Source organism: Microplitis demolitor, chromosome 2 (genome assembly GCF_026212275.2).
Source record: "Microplitis demolitor isolate Queensland-Clemson2020A chromosome 2, iyMicDemo2.1a, whole genome shotgun sequence".
Taxonomy (NCBI): Eukaryota; Metazoa; Arthropoda; class Insecta; order Hymenoptera; family Braconidae; genus Microplitis; species Microplitis demolitor.
In genome coordinates this window covers 21,545,234-21,563,239 of record NC_068546.1, presented here as the reverse complement: position 1 = coordinate 21,563,239, position 18,006 = coordinate 21,545,234, and the positions used below count along the sequence as shown (strand labels likewise).

At 31.7% G+C, this 18,006-nt stretch overlaps 1 protein-coding gene across 2 annotated transcripts; it reads left to right on the top strand.

Moving 5' to 3' along the window:
- Positions 1 to 532: 532 nt before the first annotated feature.
- On the top strand, positions 533 to 15,175 carry LOC103579631 (epidermal growth factor receptor substrate 15). Of its 2 annotated transcripts, XM_008561072.3 has the most exons (13): positions 533 to 967; positions 1,444 to 1,488; positions 2,021 to 2,254; positions 2,330 to 2,605; positions 3,247 to 3,453; positions 3,530 to 3,702; positions 3,773 to 3,935; positions 7,614 to 7,859; positions 8,114 to 8,176; positions 9,080 to 9,423; positions 9,508 to 9,811; positions 10,122 to 10,433; positions 10,893 to 15,175. In XM_008561072.3, the coding sequence occupies exons 1-13, from the start codon at positions 941 to 943 to the stop codon at positions 11,661 to 11,663; spliced, it is 3,165 nt and encodes a 1,054-aa protein (XP_008559294.1). In that variant the 5' UTR covers positions 533 to 940; the 3' UTR covers positions 11,664 to 15,175. The 2 variants fall into 2 exon arrangements, with proteins under 2 accessions (XP_008559294.1, XP_014296506.1); XM_014441020.2 differs by lacking the exon at positions 8,114 to 8,176.
- The last annotated feature ends 2,831 nt before the right edge of the window (positions 15,176 to 18,006 follow it).

Below are 18,006 nucleotides of genomic sequence, written 5' to 3'. Positions count from 1 at the left end.
AATTAAATTCAAATCGACTAAAATTTAAAAAATGCGCAATTATAGAATTTAAAAATTATTATGTGCAATTTTCAAATTTTTAATTTTTTAATTCGTTTATTTGAAATTCAAAATTTGTCACATCTGCTACATTCAAACTCTGTAATAATAATTTAAACCTTGATTAAAAATAAACCCGATTTAAAAATGCCTCTAAATTATGAAAAAAATATTTGAAAAATTGCATTTATATTTTAATTTTCTGCATGTGCAAATTTTTACTTTTTTTTTTTCCTGTGGATTTATTGATAAAAAAATTCCAAATTTTTAAATGTCTGCTAACTTCAGGCCATGTGGAATTCACTAAACAATCAGTTTTTTTTTATTTTTCAAAAAATACATGCGCGCTTGTCGCCTAGAGAAAAAATATAAGCCAATCAAATTATCATCCATATCAGAAACTTTTTGCTGTGAAGTTTTCACTTTTTGGTGAAGTGCAATGAATGTTGATATCGTGTCATGAAAATCATACCATCGTGTAATTTCCAGTAGGGAAACATTCTCTCGTAAGCCGCGCCTGCCTAACGTGCGCAACGTCAACGATAAGATATAATAGTATAGTTTTCTATGTATGTTTATATATATGTGTATTGAAATCTGTGTGTGTGATATCACTATAGAGCTCTGTAATATATACGATTTTGTATAAATTCGCGCTCGATCAAAATCACCGTGGTTTGGTAAAAAAAAACGTGAAGGAAGGACGACAAGTTGTCGAGTTTTTAAAAATATATATTATCTCAAGTACAATTAAACGTCCGTTAAGACAAGCGTCATTCAGTGGCGTCATCCGGTGATAAAGATCCGTCAGAGAAGAGACGAAATGCGGGACGAAATCGTTATAAACGGCTAGTGCTATTGATTGACTGTGCGATTGGTTAAACTAGAATTACATGCAAGTATGGCTGCTCTGCCGTCACCCACACAGGTATAAATCAAAATTTTTTGATTAATAGACAACAAACATCAATATCTCCAACACTATTTACTGTCCGCCAAAAATTATCAGCGAGCCTTCGAAAGAAAATTTTTTATGCCAAGGCAATGATTTTATCAGTAGATTATTCATTAACTGACGTACTCCCTATCAACCTGATAATTTTATTCCAGAGCTGTTTGATTTATTTTATTTATCATCAGCTATTTACTCAACCGTTTATTAACATAATATTTAATCGTTAAAATGTCAGCTGTCAAATTTTTTAAATAACTCTGCACGGCTTATTTAGATCCTTACATTTTTATTTCTCATTTTTTACTTGTCACTATTGAGAATGGATATATTTAATATAGTACTTGTATAATAGATTTGTATTAAGAAAACTTATAACAGTGTCTTATGATAAACTTGACATCAATACTTTTATTGATCCACGTTAATATAAACTTTACTTTTTATTTTAGGTGGCTGGAAGCCATGAAGCGATTTATGAGGCCTACTACAACCAGGTTAGATTTATCAAGATTTAACAATTTTTTTAAATTCTTGAGCAAGTCTGCTCTCAAGATCGATAGGTGCAAGTGTCTTTCTACGTATGTCTTGCTGCAGACACTGACCAGATTTAAATTGCAAGACTAGCGCAAGCCTTGCACAAGAAATTCGTCACAGATTATAACTCTGGAGGAAAACTGCAGTTGAAAATAGTTGCGCATGGCTTGCTGATCTGCTCAAGGTTCAAAATTGATCTTGAATCTTGAGAAGATCTTGAGCAAATCATGCGTAAGTAGTTACTAGTGCAAGAAATGCATCAGACACTTTTTCATTGCATCGTGTTCAAGATATCTTTAATATTTTTGCGTAGGATACCATGAGCAAGACATAGATAAATCTTGACATGGGTTTTTTGATACATCTTGCGAAAAACACATACGTAGAAAAAAACAGCTAAGGATCTTGCTCAAGATACTTACTCCAGAATCTTGTTCAAACGTGTTGGGAAATAATGCTACAGATGATAATGATGTTTATTTTTTTTTAAAGGCGGATCCGAAAGGATGTGGAAGAATTGAGGCGATGGATGCAGCGAGATTTCTTAAAAAGTCCCAGCTGAGTGATGTAATACTCAGCAAAATTTGGGACATGGCTGATCCCCAGTCTAGGGGTTCACTTGACAAGACGGGCATGTTTGTCGCCCTTAAATTATGTGCCTTTGCTCAGGCTGGACGCGAATTAAACATCGCCAATTTGAGTCAAGATATACCTCCACCGAAGATGGTAAGGAGTAGAATAAAGTATGCTTGTAAAAATATGTTTTAGTGTTACTTGTAATCATTTTATTATTTTGTTAAGGGTGACATCAAACCAGTAGTCAAAAAAACACCGGCTGTTCCTCCCCCACCTGTTATTTCAGCAGTCAACAGTAGCGACTGGTCGATAAAACCGCATGAACGCATTAAATACGATCGTTTATTTGATGATTTACACCCCACAAATGGTTACATACCGGGTAATCAAGTTAAAGGCCTGTTAATGGACAGCAAACTGCCAATGGAAACGCTAGGAAAAATATGGGATCTTGCTGATATTGACAAAGATGGAATGCTTGATAGGCATGAATTTGTCGTCGTAAGAATTATTGATTTTTTATTTTTACAATTAGCCATAACTTCCCAATTTATCTATATATATCTATACATATATGTCAGAGGGTCAGCAGGTTGGTCGCTACCCTTAGCATTTCCATTATTATTAGCATTTATTTTTATTCAACTATAAAATATCCAATAGACAATGAAATAACTATCATTACAAAATTACTGTTAAGAAAATTGTCTACAAATAGTTCAAGTATTTCGATAACTGCAGTCAAATAACTGCGGACTATGATACACGTACGCAGTATTAAATAATTTAAAATAGAACTCAATCGATGGCTGACAAAATTCACGACAAAAACTAAACTAGAAAGAATTCACGGTCATCAGGATAACGTCATGTGTTCTTGACTAAAGTTCAAGAAATTTCCTCTCTGTATCTGCACTCTGTACTCTCTTCTAAAAACTTTCCATACGGACTTTATTATACTGCATTATTTACTATTCTGTGACCGTGGATACGTTTGATGACTACATGTGTCATTCCAAGCAAGCCTACCGTCAAAATATTTTACAAAAAGTTCACAAAATTTCCCAATCGTCTCCAGGAAAAACTCAATTACTCTTTTATCTCCAACATATATATCACACAGTGACCATATGTTTTTTCAGGCAATGCATTTGGTTTATAAAGCCTTGGAAAAGCATGCAATTCCAAGTGTCCTGCCACCGGAATTGATGCCAGCGGGAAAGAGAAAAGACGCTCCTCTTATCGCTGATTTACCTGCTCCAGCGATGGTAGCTGCACCTATACCACCTATTCCACCGCTACCAAATGTATCTGCGATCAATAATTTAGTGGGTCTGCAGTCTGTCAAGGTAGACGTCGATACTACGGTTTTATTTTAAATATTTATTAATTACAAACTGTTTTTATGACACTTTTGAACTCTAGCCTCCACCGCAGCAACAGCATGTGCAGTGGGTCGTTTCAGTTGAGGATCAAGCTGCTGCTGATAAATTATTTTTACAAGCTGACATGGATATGGACGGGTTTGTCTCAGGTACTGAGATCAAAGACGTGTTTCTTCAGAGTGGACTTCCGCAAACTATACTCGCTCATATATGGTAAAATTAAATATTATATAATAATTATTATTGTTTATTTGTAGTATCTATAACATTTATTGTGGTCTAGGGCTCTTTGTGATTTGGGTCAGAGTGGCAAGCTTAACAAAGAACAATTTGCTCTCTCGATGTGGCTCATAAAACAAAAGTTAAGAGGAATCGATCCTCCTACTGCACTCACGCCTGAAATGATACCTCCGTCTTTAAGAAAATTCACTGACGGTGGAGTAGCGGTAAGTTGACATCTCTTTTGTGTTATTAAATACTATTATGGTAAAAATTCTTCAACAATTTTAACTTTTTTTGAACCGATTGCGTCCTCGCCAAGCGCGATAGTAAACATAAAAAAATACTGAGACCAATGGAATCGCACCGAGCATCATCACTCGGTAGTCCAGATTCTTCGGCATTTCATACGATACTTCGAGTCGAATTACACCAGCGAGAGTATTTCTCTGCCAGCAACTGTAAATATTTATATCTGCATATCGCAGATGCTTAAAATTTATTTGTTGACGTGAATCTATAAATATCCGTCCGTCAGATTGCGCTTGTATTGACTCTGGGTTGAGAAGTTTTGTACCGATTTTCCAAACAATCGGCAAATCAATATTCATGTTTCTAGAAATTTAATATAAAATCTATAATACTGAAATTAGCTGCTAATTTCCGGATCATAAAATATTAATCGCGAAATAAATATTTAGTCTAATTATTGAACTTACCCTGGACACTTTAATTTCAAACTGTGCCCGTGATTTTCATATAGAGTAATGCGTTTTACAGATGGTTGAGTATCCGGTATTCCTTGAACCAAAGAAAATATACCTGCACTATTATTCGCGGTTTCTATTACCCTTCCGTTTCTATTTCGTACTTCATATACGACATTATGTGGACATTTAACTTTACAAAATTTTTTCATAATTTCCGTTTTGCGAGTTCTTATTTCGTAAATTTCTTTAATTTTCCGAGGAGTGAATGAGGAACGACACGGCAATTGATTTTGAAACATCCTTAATACTTTTCTTGCCAGTCTCTTCAATCGTTCACGCGATATTTTTTCTTCAATCGTTAATTGCTCGTCGAAGCTTTCTGTTTCATCACTAATACTTTCAAGCATATTTTTAGATACTTGTTCTATTGATTCTTCCGTCGGTAGAACATCATTTAACTTATCTTTTTATTGACAAAGTTCAAAAATAATTTTTTTTTTGCAAAATACAGTCTACCCGTCATAAGCCTGCCCATAAACCTCTTCCCCTCAATCGGGAGTTACTGAGTCCAGCTTCCCCACTTAACCACTCTAAAAAGTTTCGTACTAGAGAACCCGTTATAAGTCTCCTTTAAAATTGTAAAAATTATAAACTAAGAATAGAAAAAAATAGACAAATTAATGATGATAATTTACTATCTATGTTTCGCGGATATTAATTTAATCATTATTAAGTAAAATATAATTTATTATTCATAATTATCATCATGGATCACATTCAAAGCTTCTGTTACAATTAAAAAGTTTTATTGAGCATTAAATTCATCAATAAAATTATTTTTTTTTATCATTACTGTAATCAATACCGTTATCATTATAATTTTTTGCATTTAAATTATTATTAGTATAAAAAAATAAGTATTTATTTTAGCGCTATAAGCAACAGGACAATCGGGTTTAGTCGCGTATGTAACAAAATATAAATATGACATTTAAAATCATATAAAATAAAACAGGCTTATAATGGGTGGTCGAGAACAAAACTAAACCACGGTAGTGGGAAGGCGGAAATTTCAAAAACATTTCTCTTACGTTTCCCAGATCAGGCTTTTGACGGGTCGACTGTATTGAAATAATTTTACCCACCATTATTTTCTTGCGGAGCTTCTAGAAGAGATATTGTACAGTGTCCATATCTTATTCGCGTGCCAATCATGTTACACAGTGAGCAAGGAGACCAAGGGCTCCATGTTGAAAAAACTTTCAATCCGTATGAGGAAAGTATTACAGGAGGTTCTGGATGTTGAGCTTCTATCGCTTCTTCAGGTCGTACCGTAATAATCGGTTCGTTCTCGTCAGCAACATAAAGATAATAGTAATCAGACAAAGTGTTTATCATTTTACACCAATATAAACCTTCTTGAAATGTTTGGATATTATAGAGAGTCAAAGCTGCGTCGTCGGAGGACATTACATTATTTTCCTCCAGTGTATCTATTTGCGTATCCTCAGCATTTATGTTACGGATATCACGATAAAACCATTCAATTGATTCGATTGTGTACGCATCATTCGGTGAAATGCAGATATTACATTTCAAACTGTTGAAAAAAATAATCTATACTATTAAGAGAATTCATTACAAGATTTCATTAAAATTTGAATTCACTCTGCGACTCGAAGCTCCAGAGTTTTAGAAAAAATCATTCTGCATATGGAGTAAGTGGGGAATTTTAATTCCAGTGTAAAGATTTTAATAAACATTTAAATTTGAATCATTTAATAAATTTGGTAGTAATACTCGGACAGTCACTTAGTAACATCATAAAAAATTTAATTGTACCGCTGAAACTTACGTAATAGATGTTCCTTCCAATACTGACAATGAAGAAAGATGTAATGCCTTCTCTGGACCAATATTGGAATATCTTTTTCTGAGGCATTCATAATAAGAATCCCAAAGTTTTTGATTAATATTTTGTAATGTTAGATTGCTTCCCGGATATTCTAATTCATTAATATTCATATTTATATCATTTCCGTGTTGTTTTTTCCACATATCACGTATGTTTTCTTTCATGCTGCTGAATTTGTTTTGAAATTTTATTGGCAGATCAAAGTTAGTGACAATATCTATTAAATAATATAATATAAAAATTTTACAGAGCAACATTTTATGTTTTTTTTTTTTTTAAGGACATTCTCAGACAGTGCCACCTCTTTTCAGAAATTTTCAATGACTTTCAACTGTCATAACCGTATTAAAATTTTATTATTTATTTAATGCCAATCGGCTGTACATTAATGAAATATAAAATGATAAAAAGATATATAAGTAAAAATAAATCAAAAGAAAAATAACAATCTGTGTAAAAATAATATTATTTGATGATATTTCAGAAATAGCTTCTTGATATTGGCTATGTATTGCCAAAAAAGTCAATGTCTGAACAATTGTGATTGACTAGCCTTGCTATTCTATTAAGTGACCCATGAACTACGTACTTTTTATTTGATTTAACGGTAGAGTAGTCGAAATATTCTGAGGCCAGGTCTAGGATCAACAAACCCAAACATTTCAAGTGTTCCCGGCGAGTCTATTAGACTGTTGATAACTTTGTAGAAAAATGTCAAATCCGTGACTTCTTTTCAGCTGTGTAGGCTGCTTATTTTGAATTTGGAGCTCATGTTATTGACATTAACTGGTAATCCATTAATTTTTGTACAGTCAGACTTATTTTGTGTCCTTTCGATCATGTTAATGTGAATTTTTGAGTAGGAGGACCAAATAACAGCAGTATTCCAAAATAGACTTGACTAAAGCACAGTAAGCCATATAAATATTTTGGCATCCCTGAATTCCACCAGATCTGATGATAAATCCGAGTATCCTCTATTGGCCTGCAAGAATATTTTGCTTAGGTGTTGTGCAAAGATTAGTTTGCTGGTAATAATGACTCCAGAATCTTTGGTAGACGCGGTTTCCTGCAGTTGCTGACCGTTCAAGTAGTATCCAATAGTGGGACGATTATAGGCGCGTGAAAAAGACATGAAAACACATTTTTTTACATTTAGGCTTAATTTATTAACTATAAACCAGTCACATTAATTAATTAAATAAAAATTAAAGCATTAAGCCCCATTTAAACCCTTAAGATGTTCCGATCTTTAGGTACATGATTGCTTTTGTTTTCAGGAAAACAATAACGTTCCTACTTATTCAAACCCCGAACTCGATATGATAAGTAAAGATATTGCTGACTTAGCTCGTGAAAGACGTCTAATGGAACAAGATATTGCACAAAAAGAAGCAGATATTAAGATTAAAAATGGTGAAATAAAAAGCCTACAGAGTGAATTAGACACGTTAGCTGCAACTTTGAAACAATTAGAAAACCAACGAGGAGAGGCACAAAAGCGACTGAATGATTTGAAAGCACAGGTAATGTTTTATTTAATTATCACTAGTTATAGTAAGTGTTGAATTGATTTATTCAGTAAATAAAAGCAACAAATCAAACGTTTCCGATTATTATAAACCGATGAATGCGCACGGATGCATGCACAGCATTATTTGTAAACTACTCAAAAGTAGTTTACGATATCGAGTTATTAATTTTATTTTTTATTTAATTTTTTTTTTATCGTTTTTTTTTTTTTTATTTTTATTTTTTTATTTGTATTTCCGGCTTGTAGAGGGCTGACGTAGAAAAAGAATTGAACGAAGTCGAACAAGAAATCCGTGTACAGCAGGAAAAGGTATTTATTTTTAAAAAAAGTTTTATTTTAATAAATTTTTTTTTGCACATTAATTCGAAGATTGTCAACATAGACCATAATTTCCTTCAGTTTTACAAGGTAATGGGTAATAAAATGTGCATGCAAACAATAAAGATACAATTGATTACTAAATTAAATGACAGTACAGTCAACTAGCCGTCAAAAGCCTGGTCTAGGGGACGTAAGAGAAATTTTTTTGAAATTTCCGCCTTCCCACTACCGTGGTTTAGTTTTGTTTTCGACCACCCATTATAAGCCTGTTTTATTTTATATGATTTTAAATGTCATATTTATATTTTGTTACATACGCGACTAAACCCGATTGTCCTGTTGCTTATAGCGCTAAAATAAATACTTATTTTTTTACACTAATAATAATTTAAATGCAGAAAATTATAATGATAACAGTATTGATTACAGTAATGATAAAAAAAAATAATTTTATTGATGAACTTAATGCTCAATAAAATTTTTTAATTGTAACAGAAGCTTTAAATGTGATCCATGATGACAATTATGAATAATAAATCATATTTTACTTAATAATAATTAAATTAATTTCCGCGAAACATAGATAGTCAATTATCATCATTAATTTGTCTATTTTTTCCTATTATTAGTTTATAATTTTTACAATTTTAACGGAGGCTTATAACGGGTTCTCTAGTACGAAACTTTTTAGAGTGGTTAAGTGGGGAAGCTGAACTCAGTAACTCCCGATTGAGGGGAAGAGGTTTATGGGCAGGCTTATGACGGGTAGTTGACTGCATAATTTATTGCTGAAAATGTATAAACAAAGAGAAAAAGAAATTATTATTAATTATAATAATACAGATCTCCAATGAACTTTTGTCCGTAAAATGATAATATTTTTTCTCAAAGGTGGATAAATTGCGTCAGCAAGCAGAAGAACAAGAGTCAGTTTTAAAAACACAAGAAGACGAGCTTAATAGTAAGCGACAAGAATTAGAAGGACTTCGTCAAGAAGAACAGCAACTTGAGCAGCAACAGAATACGAGTAGAGATCAATTAAATGAGTTGACTAAAAACCTACAAAATACTCAGCTCCAAATAAGTCAAGCGAAAGCCAAAATAACGCATTTGGAGGAACAACAACGACAAATGACTGATGTAATCGCGATTTATGACTCAGCCTTAGCAGCAGGAGATCCAAATCTCGTTCCGGATACTAGTCTACAATTTAATCCGGAAATAAATGCACCTGAGTTAGTATACAATGTCACAAAAATGATATTTTATTGATAAAATTAATTATATTAATAAATGATCTTATTAATTTTTTTTATTAGATTTGAAAACGAAAGTTTGACAAAATTGAATGGTTTGGATAACGAAAGTCAAGGAACTAAGGCTGTAAATTCGTTTATAGGGATGAATGGATCATCCGATGGTTTTGAAAATCAAAATGATCCATTTACGTCCAATAAAGCAAAAGAAGCATTTGGAAATAGTGAAGGTGATCCATTTACTAATTTCGACGGAAGGAGAATATCTTCTGGGTTTGCTAGTGATCCATTTGCTGCGAAAGGCAAAGAAGATTCTTATGATCCATTTGGTGACAATAAGAGAAATGAAAAACCTGCTATGGAAACTGTAAGATTTATTTATTATATTATTAAAAAATTTAATTATACCCTGTAGTAAATTGGGAGTGAATTCGGAGTGATTACAGATTTTATTTAAATTCGCATTCATTTTGATTTGTACTTTTAATATTAGAATTGACTCCCTTTCGGAATGAATTTTATTCCGAACCAGAGAGTCGATATTAAAATCAACCCTTCGAAGTGAATTTTACTCCAAGGGGATAAAATAAATCGTCATCCGCTCCGCATTCACTCCGGGCTTACATCGCTATTTTTTTAACGTGTATATCATCTAAAACAATATTTATATTTATCAGGCAAAAGATCCATTTGGAGATGATCCCTTCGCAAACCTTCACGCGCCAACTCGTGCTGAAAGTCCGAGTCCTGCTCTCCCACCCAAAAAAGCTAAACAACCACCACCAAGACCTGCACCTCCTCGGCCAGCTAGTGGCCCGACAGGCCCCCTCCGAGCAGCACCTGTTCCTCCCACGCCTTCACCGACACCTGATCCATTTTCAAACTCCAATTCAGATCCATTCGCTGCTCAAAATGACAACAACAATGGAAACACTGGCTTCGGATCAACTGCTACTGGATTTGCAGACTTTGCAAATTTCGACGCTAAGGTATAATTACTAATTAAATACTGTTTTATTGTTTTATGAGTTAGTTTTTTACGGATTGATTATTCATATTTTTTATTTATTTTCATATTTTACGTACATCACTTTTTTTTTTTAAACATCAATTATCAATGTTATTTATTTATAAATTTAGGTAATTGCCGTTATTTCAGTTAATCCACAGACCTGATTCCTGGAGCATGCTGTTGTAACTATAATTGTTTTGTTATTTTTATTTTTACTCACGTCCATTTTGTTTATTATTTATTTTTATCATCAACTATTTTCTTTTTTTTTTATTTTATCACAGCATCTATTTTATTTTTTTTATGTAATCGATTTATGTAGCAAAGAGACAGCAGTCCAGTGGAGCAAGACGATAATTGGTGGCATTTTGCCCCTATTTCCTCTTTTAACTTTTCAGTAAAACCAAACTGATTCGTGAAAAAAAACCTGCTTCAGCCGGATTTACAACCCACTCGTACGGCACCAGCGAGGCCAATAAGCAGACCACGTGCTACACCAACGCCAACTCAAAAGCTACCCGACTTTACGGAGGATCCATTTAGAGACTACCGATACGAAGATCCATTCGAGATTGCAGATCCATTCGCCGACGAAGATGACGCTAATGCTAATAAGAAGAGTCAAGGAAACATCAACACCAACGGCCGTAAACTTGATCCATTTGGATTCGAGACAACAGCAACACCTGGAAATAATTCTTTTGCGAACAAGGATCCCTTTGAAAAGGGCTTTGACTCCGACTTTTCAAAGGCTTTTTCTTCAATAAAAGAAAATACTGATAAAGTGGATAATTTTATGACTGACACGAAAAACAATTCATTCAAAAGCATAAATGAATTTGACTTTTCAAATAATAGTATCACTGAGACAACGAGGCCCATTAACAAACCAATTAATTTTGACGAAGCTTTTGCACCAAGAAAAAATGATAAAAATATAAATTACTCAGACCGAAATACCGCTCAGGTATTCGAAGACATGTTTACTAATGATAATACTCACATAAATAAAAACAATAACGGAAATGCTACATGGAACGGGCGAAATAATGTGTCGAAGGTACTCTCAGAACAACAACAACTCGCTTGGGCGTCGCAACAAAGCTTGCGTGCAGAAGAGGAGCGGTCTCGGCGCAAAGCTCAAGAGGAAGCTGATTTTGCTTACGCGATTGAGCTCAGCAAGCAGGAAAACGCTGGCAAGTTTTAAATTTAAATAAACAAAAACTAAAGATAACTTGAATTTAAATAATTGAAGCGAGTTGGTGCTCAATGAAACAACAATTGTTAACAATATTTAGCATAATAACGAACTTTTACTCGTCTATTTATTATAATACGACGAAAATAAGATAATGCGCGTGGCATGTTGTACTGTCTCTTTTGCCTTCAACCAGTATTTATTCTGTATTACGCGCCACACGAATCCTAAATTTAATTTACTTCAATTCTTATATATATGCCTTCCCAAACAAATAATATTAATAAAATATATGATAATATAATATTAAAAAATTATAAGCACAGACTATAACGCATTATACAAAAAATGATAAATGTGAATGTAGCAGACATCAGAAAAATTTTAAATTATTAATAAACAGAATAAATAATCATAAAATGATATTTTAAAAAATGCGCTTTTTTTTTTTTAATTTTATTTTCTGATTATTTATTCTGTTTATTAATAATTTGCAATTTTTCTGATGTCTGCTACATTCACTCATAAAAAATGATAGAAAAAAAAGTTATGTTATTTTAAATATATAAAAAAATAATACAATTAAAGAGTATCATTGTGTTTGATTAGTTAGTAAGGTATGCGTATAAACTTCATATCAGATAACGTAAAGTACGTAACGAGCAATAGTTCAATAACGTTACTTACCAAAATATTAAAATTAATCACTTGTTTAAAAGTATACAAAAGTTTAATGAAAACCCTCAGATTTTTTACTTTAAGTTTGTTCGTGTATTGCTCGATACGTTCCAAAGACTACGGTGTTCAAGTTTAAAATATAATTAAAAAACCATTGAATCACAAGTAAATAGTCTATTTGGAAAAGTTAATTGTGCGTATTTTTGAGTTAAATGTTATCTATAACTGTTACTCAATCATTTTTATTTTTTGCGATTATTGCTACGTACATGTGTATAACTTTTTGATGTATATATTCTCTTCGTTATACTTCAGTCATTCTTAAATAATTACTTTCATTATTAAGACGATTAATCATTGTTACGTATTATCTTTTAACATTTACATTTAATATTTCCTTTTTTTTTTTTTTAATTATCTTTTTTTTTATTCATTCAAAATTACATAGAAAATAATTTCTTGGAGTATGAGAAATTTTTTCTGCATGAAATGAAGACAAAAATTTTTTACGTCAAGAAATTTTTTTTTTTCTGCGTGGGTAATCGTCACTTTCATATTACGTACTAATATATTTTAATTTAAAATCTCTGTATATATCGGAGTTTCCTTACAATTGAGATTATCATGAAAAAAAAAAAAAAAAAAAAAAAAAAAAAAAAAAAAAAAATAGTAATAACAAGATTCGTTATTTGAAAGAAAATAATTCTTTTTTTTGCTTTGTAAAAAAAATTAATTTTATCTTAATGAAAAGCTTATTAAGGAAAATGCCGTAGGTATGAAAAAATAGAGTAAAACCGCTGAACTACTTTACAATAAGATTAAATATTATACAATTTATTGCAAAGTAGCATTAAGCTGTTTTACAATTTATTACATCAATATTTATTTATTATTTTGTTTTTTAATTTTATTATTTAAGCCAATAAAAATATTTACTCGCATAATTGAAATACCTGGTCAGGTAAAAAACATTATTATTATTACTATTATAAATTTTTTTGTTTTCACAACGAATAAATTTAATGCGATTCTCTTTAAGTATAATTTATTTTATTGAAATTCTTTATAAAATGGTCGAAGCGAGTACATAGACAATAGCTGATGAAATAAATATATCTATTCATGTATGAACGAATAGTTTACAGTGAAAGAGATATAATATATGTTACAAATGATAATAATAAAAACAATACAAAATAAAATATATAAAAAAAAAAAACAATAAATAATATGCATATTAATTATGAGTAAAAATGGCATTTAATAGTATATTGTGTGACAAGGGATGAAACAAAATGATTTCAGACCAGAGTGAAGTTGGCTGACATCACCCGCAGTTTGAAATCGTGTTATATCTTTAGTTACATACTATATTTTTCATGATTACCTGCATTGTAACTTGAAGTTTCAGTGTTAGCAGCCAGTCAGAAACGAGTTAATGTTAAACCAACTAATAAATTGTCATCTGTGTGATCAATTAATAAATTGTCATCTGCAATTTATAATTAAGAAACTATAAATAATATTTATTATTCTTACTAATTTTTATAAAACAATCACAAAGTGATAACTGTCATTAACGCAATATATTACACACCTAGGGCGGAAAGTAGAACATTCTAACCCGTGTGTATAGTGTCTTACTTTTCTTCGTGGTGTGCATGATTTTTCACCAGGCCTACACTCAAAAGTTTACATTCCTGCCCGGTTTAGAAGAAAGTCGTTCTTTTCTTTTATGAGAAAAGAAATTTTAAAAACTAGCGCATGCGCAATTCTCACAAGAAACAAAAATTTTAACTTTCAGGCGCAGGTCTGGTAAAAAATTGTATGCACACCAAGGTAGGGTTCGCTTTTGGCTTGGTAGGTAATTATACACGCTTGGAATGTCCTACTTTTCACTCTAGGTGTGTAATGTACTACCAGACCTGCATCTGAAAGTTTAAATTTTTTGCCTATGGGAAGAATAGCGCACGCGCTAATTTTTATCGTTAAAGAAAAGAATGACTTTCTTCCCTTTAAACAGGGCAGAAATTTAAACTTTCGTCATAGGTATGGTGAAAATAAAATAAATGGTTTGAAATTACTTATAAACAAATGACAAGTCAAAGTTTAAATTGTGAAAGCCTTCAGTCATCAGGCAGAAACATTAATTGGACTGAAATTGTCTTCTTTTGACTGGTTGTCGAAGCACCGAAACTAGAAGTTTCGATGCTGGTATGAAAATATATAAAAACATTTAATTTAAAATAAATGCATGAATGGAAAAAAGCGTGAGAGCGAGTATGGTGCCTATTTAAGAGCACAAGAAATGAGATTATTAGTACTAGTAGTGTGTTACGTTACCAATGTATATATATATAAACAAATTCAAAACGAAATTATAAAATGGTACATATTAATTAATTAATTAACCGTCATCCAATCGCGAAAAAATTCAAACGACGTTATCTTGAATGATCATTAATATTTCATAACTCAAAAAATATACCACATAAATAATTTTAACTGTTAATTAAAAACAAGACAAATAAATTATTGAAATAATAATCGCAGGATTGTGCAGAATTCATAAAAAATACTAAGGCGATTTTTTTCTGTGTGCATGCATTTAGTTATTTAGTCGCAGTTTAATGCTAATAAAAATCGCAATAATAATAATGATAATGATAATAACCATACAAGGTATAAACTTAAAGATACATCATTATATACATATATATATCGTTCTCATACACTTATTAAAATTTCCAAGCGCTTAAATTAAATTTTAAGAGAAACAAAGATAAAAAGATCGCCGAGTTGAATTTACTCATGTATTTTGAGAATATATTGTTGATTAAACGTAGCTTACTTTAACATACCTTTTGCTTCTTATATATATTATAATATAACTATTTAATTAGTAAGAGTGAAAAAATATTTATACGTACGACTGTGGTTTTGTTTTAATGAGAACAGGAGATAAATATGGCAATAAATCTTTAAAGATTATTAATTTTAAAAAACATATATATATATATATATATATATATATATATATATATATATATATATATATATATATATATATATATGTATATATATATATATATATGTTAACATGCATTGATATGAAAGATGAAGAAAAAAATAAGGGCGGTATAATATACATTTGTATATAAATGTATCAATTATATATATAAATATATATAGATTAACTGAACCTGAAGGAGAACAGGGAGTACCGAAGGTTTTTTTCTCTAGCTGATGGTGGAAACAAGGGCGTAAAGACGAAAACAAGAACAGAGTAAATAAATAAGTAAAACAAAATTGAATGAGTTGAGTTAAGTAGACAGGTTGGTTTTCTGGTTTAAATCGAAGGACGGTGGGGTGATGTACATATGTATATAGTATTGAACATGTTGACTACGATATATACTGGGTCAAGGGATTTTAAGTTTGTCTGACAGCGTACTTGCTTAGCCCGAGGCAATTATTAATCTCATACTATATATTTTTATTTTTTTTATCATTAAAACATGGAAAAAAATCGGGAGTGAATTCAAAGAGATTGCGGATTTTATTTCAAATCAAATTCACTGTCACTCGGAGTCTTTTGAAAAATTACTCCGAATACGGGGTAAGTAGGGTGTATTTTTATCTGAATGATTTCAGTGATCTGGTTTTATTTAAATCTGCATTCACTCCGCATTTTTTGCAGCGTACGAGATTCTCCGAGAACTTTCCGGGTCTGTCTACTGTGTCTGCCGATCCGTATTTAATAACAGAATGTCTTACACAATAATATTTTTGCTTAGCATTAGATTTAAAGTGCTGTAGCAATCGTCTACAATTGACCAAGCTATCGCTCTTTTGAATCAAGATTAGAGCATAATTTCTTTTAACTTTAACGATAATGAGATTGTAGCCGCCAGCAAATATTGTATTTCGCAACTTTTACATCTATCCCGGTTCCTCTTGACATTATATACACACATATTCATATGTCATTTAGCATAGAATGACAGTAGTATAGTAGAGGCGGGAACGGGGAAAAAAATAAAAAGAAACTATTGCCTTCCATCAATAACATCTAGCGTATAAATTATTCAATCTGTTCAATTTTCGATGTTAATATACATATATACATAACTATAGTTGCAAGAGTTTCTTGAATCGATTGTTAAGTTGATTTACTTAATTTTTTTCGCCAGTGTCTTATTATCGAACAGAAAATATGTAGCAATATTAATTTAATACAAGTACGAGTAAAAATAACTTTCAAATGGGTATAATGGAGCACTTAATTTTTTATCGAGTTATTGATGATGACGTTTTTTTGTTACTGGTAGTAATTGCTGGTTGATTGGGAGCCTCTGTCCCGTAATATGGTCATGGTCATTTCGGCGAATCACCCCGGGGGCCTCGCACTACACAGCGAGTCCTTATTGTTGGCTCTGCTCGTGTACTGGACTGACTCATGGCAAAGCAGTGGCTCTCATTTAACATTTTTTTATCATCTAAATGATACCAGACACCTATTGAGACGCTTATCCTTGCATCGAGATCACCTGAGTTACGGTCAGTTTGCTCCAATTGCTAATGCGATTAAACTGCTACGAGGTTGAGTCGTCAAGTCTGCGCCACCAAATCCAATTCAATGAATGTACAAAAATTAAAAAACGTTGACATTTTATTGTGTATCTCTACTTTTACTCTTATGATAGTCGGTGACGAATTGAAAATAAAACTGATCCACGCATTTGGCGGGCTACCCTGACCTAGTTCCGGTGCGGGTATGATTCCTGCCTTGTTCTGCGAGACATTTTCAAGCTGAGATATATCGCCCCGGGGAACTCACCGCCCTCTGAACCTCTACTACACATTACTAGTGACTTAGCGTAAGTATAATACATATATATAAACGTCCTTCATTTTACCTCCTGTTCCCCGTCGCGGCTTTCATCGCCAATCTCTTGCAAAGATTTCCGACCGCGGTACATCCCTATACAATACCAATTCTCAAACTTTCTATATAATGTCTGGTAATTTAAATTAGTTTTTATATGCCATGTAAGTGAGAATATTCTTCAAAAAATTTTGGTGTAAAAATGACCCATGAGATCTTTTACACCAAGTTATTCACACTACACCGTGCAAAAATTTTTTACAGTGTACACTGTAAAAAATTTTGGTGTAAAAATGACCCACGAGAACTTTACACGGTCGTATTGTGTGAAATGGTGTAAATTATACATCTGTATAATTTTAACGGTGTAATCTACTTTTTTACACCATTCCGTGTTACTCATAATTTTTATTAATGAGCAACAAATGATCATTGACCATTTTTAACTACTTAATCAATAACTATATTAATTTTATTTAGATATTAAACAGTATTTTGAACATTCAAATATTTTTATGATTATTTTTCTTAGCGCAAAATTACCATAAATTACTCACTTGATGGTATAAAAATTTTTAATTCACCCGCCTAAATTTAACACGATATTTGGTGTAATTTTCACACGCAAATTTTTACACCCAGTCATTTACACTACACCGAGTCCAAAAATTTTTTGCAGTGTAAAATCTGTAGCTAAAAATGAATAAATAATATATAAGTCGCAACTCTAGTATATCATTATTATTATTGACGTAAATTATTTTAAAATAAAAATTAAATACCCAG

Excerpts from the sequence above, each read along its gene's own strand:
- LOC103579631 (XM_008561072.3), top strand. The coding sequence starts at position 941 with ATGGCTGCTCTGCCGTCACCCACACAG. Across the intron at positions 2,606-3,246 it reads ATAGGCATGAATTTGTCGTC|GCAATGCATTTGGTTTATAA; the intron begins GTAAGAATTATT and ends ATGTTTTTTCAG. Across the intron at positions 7,860-8,113 it reads TGAATGATTTGAAAGCACAG|AGGGCTGACGTAGAAAAAGA; the intron begins GTAATGTTTTAT and ends TCCGGCTTGTAG.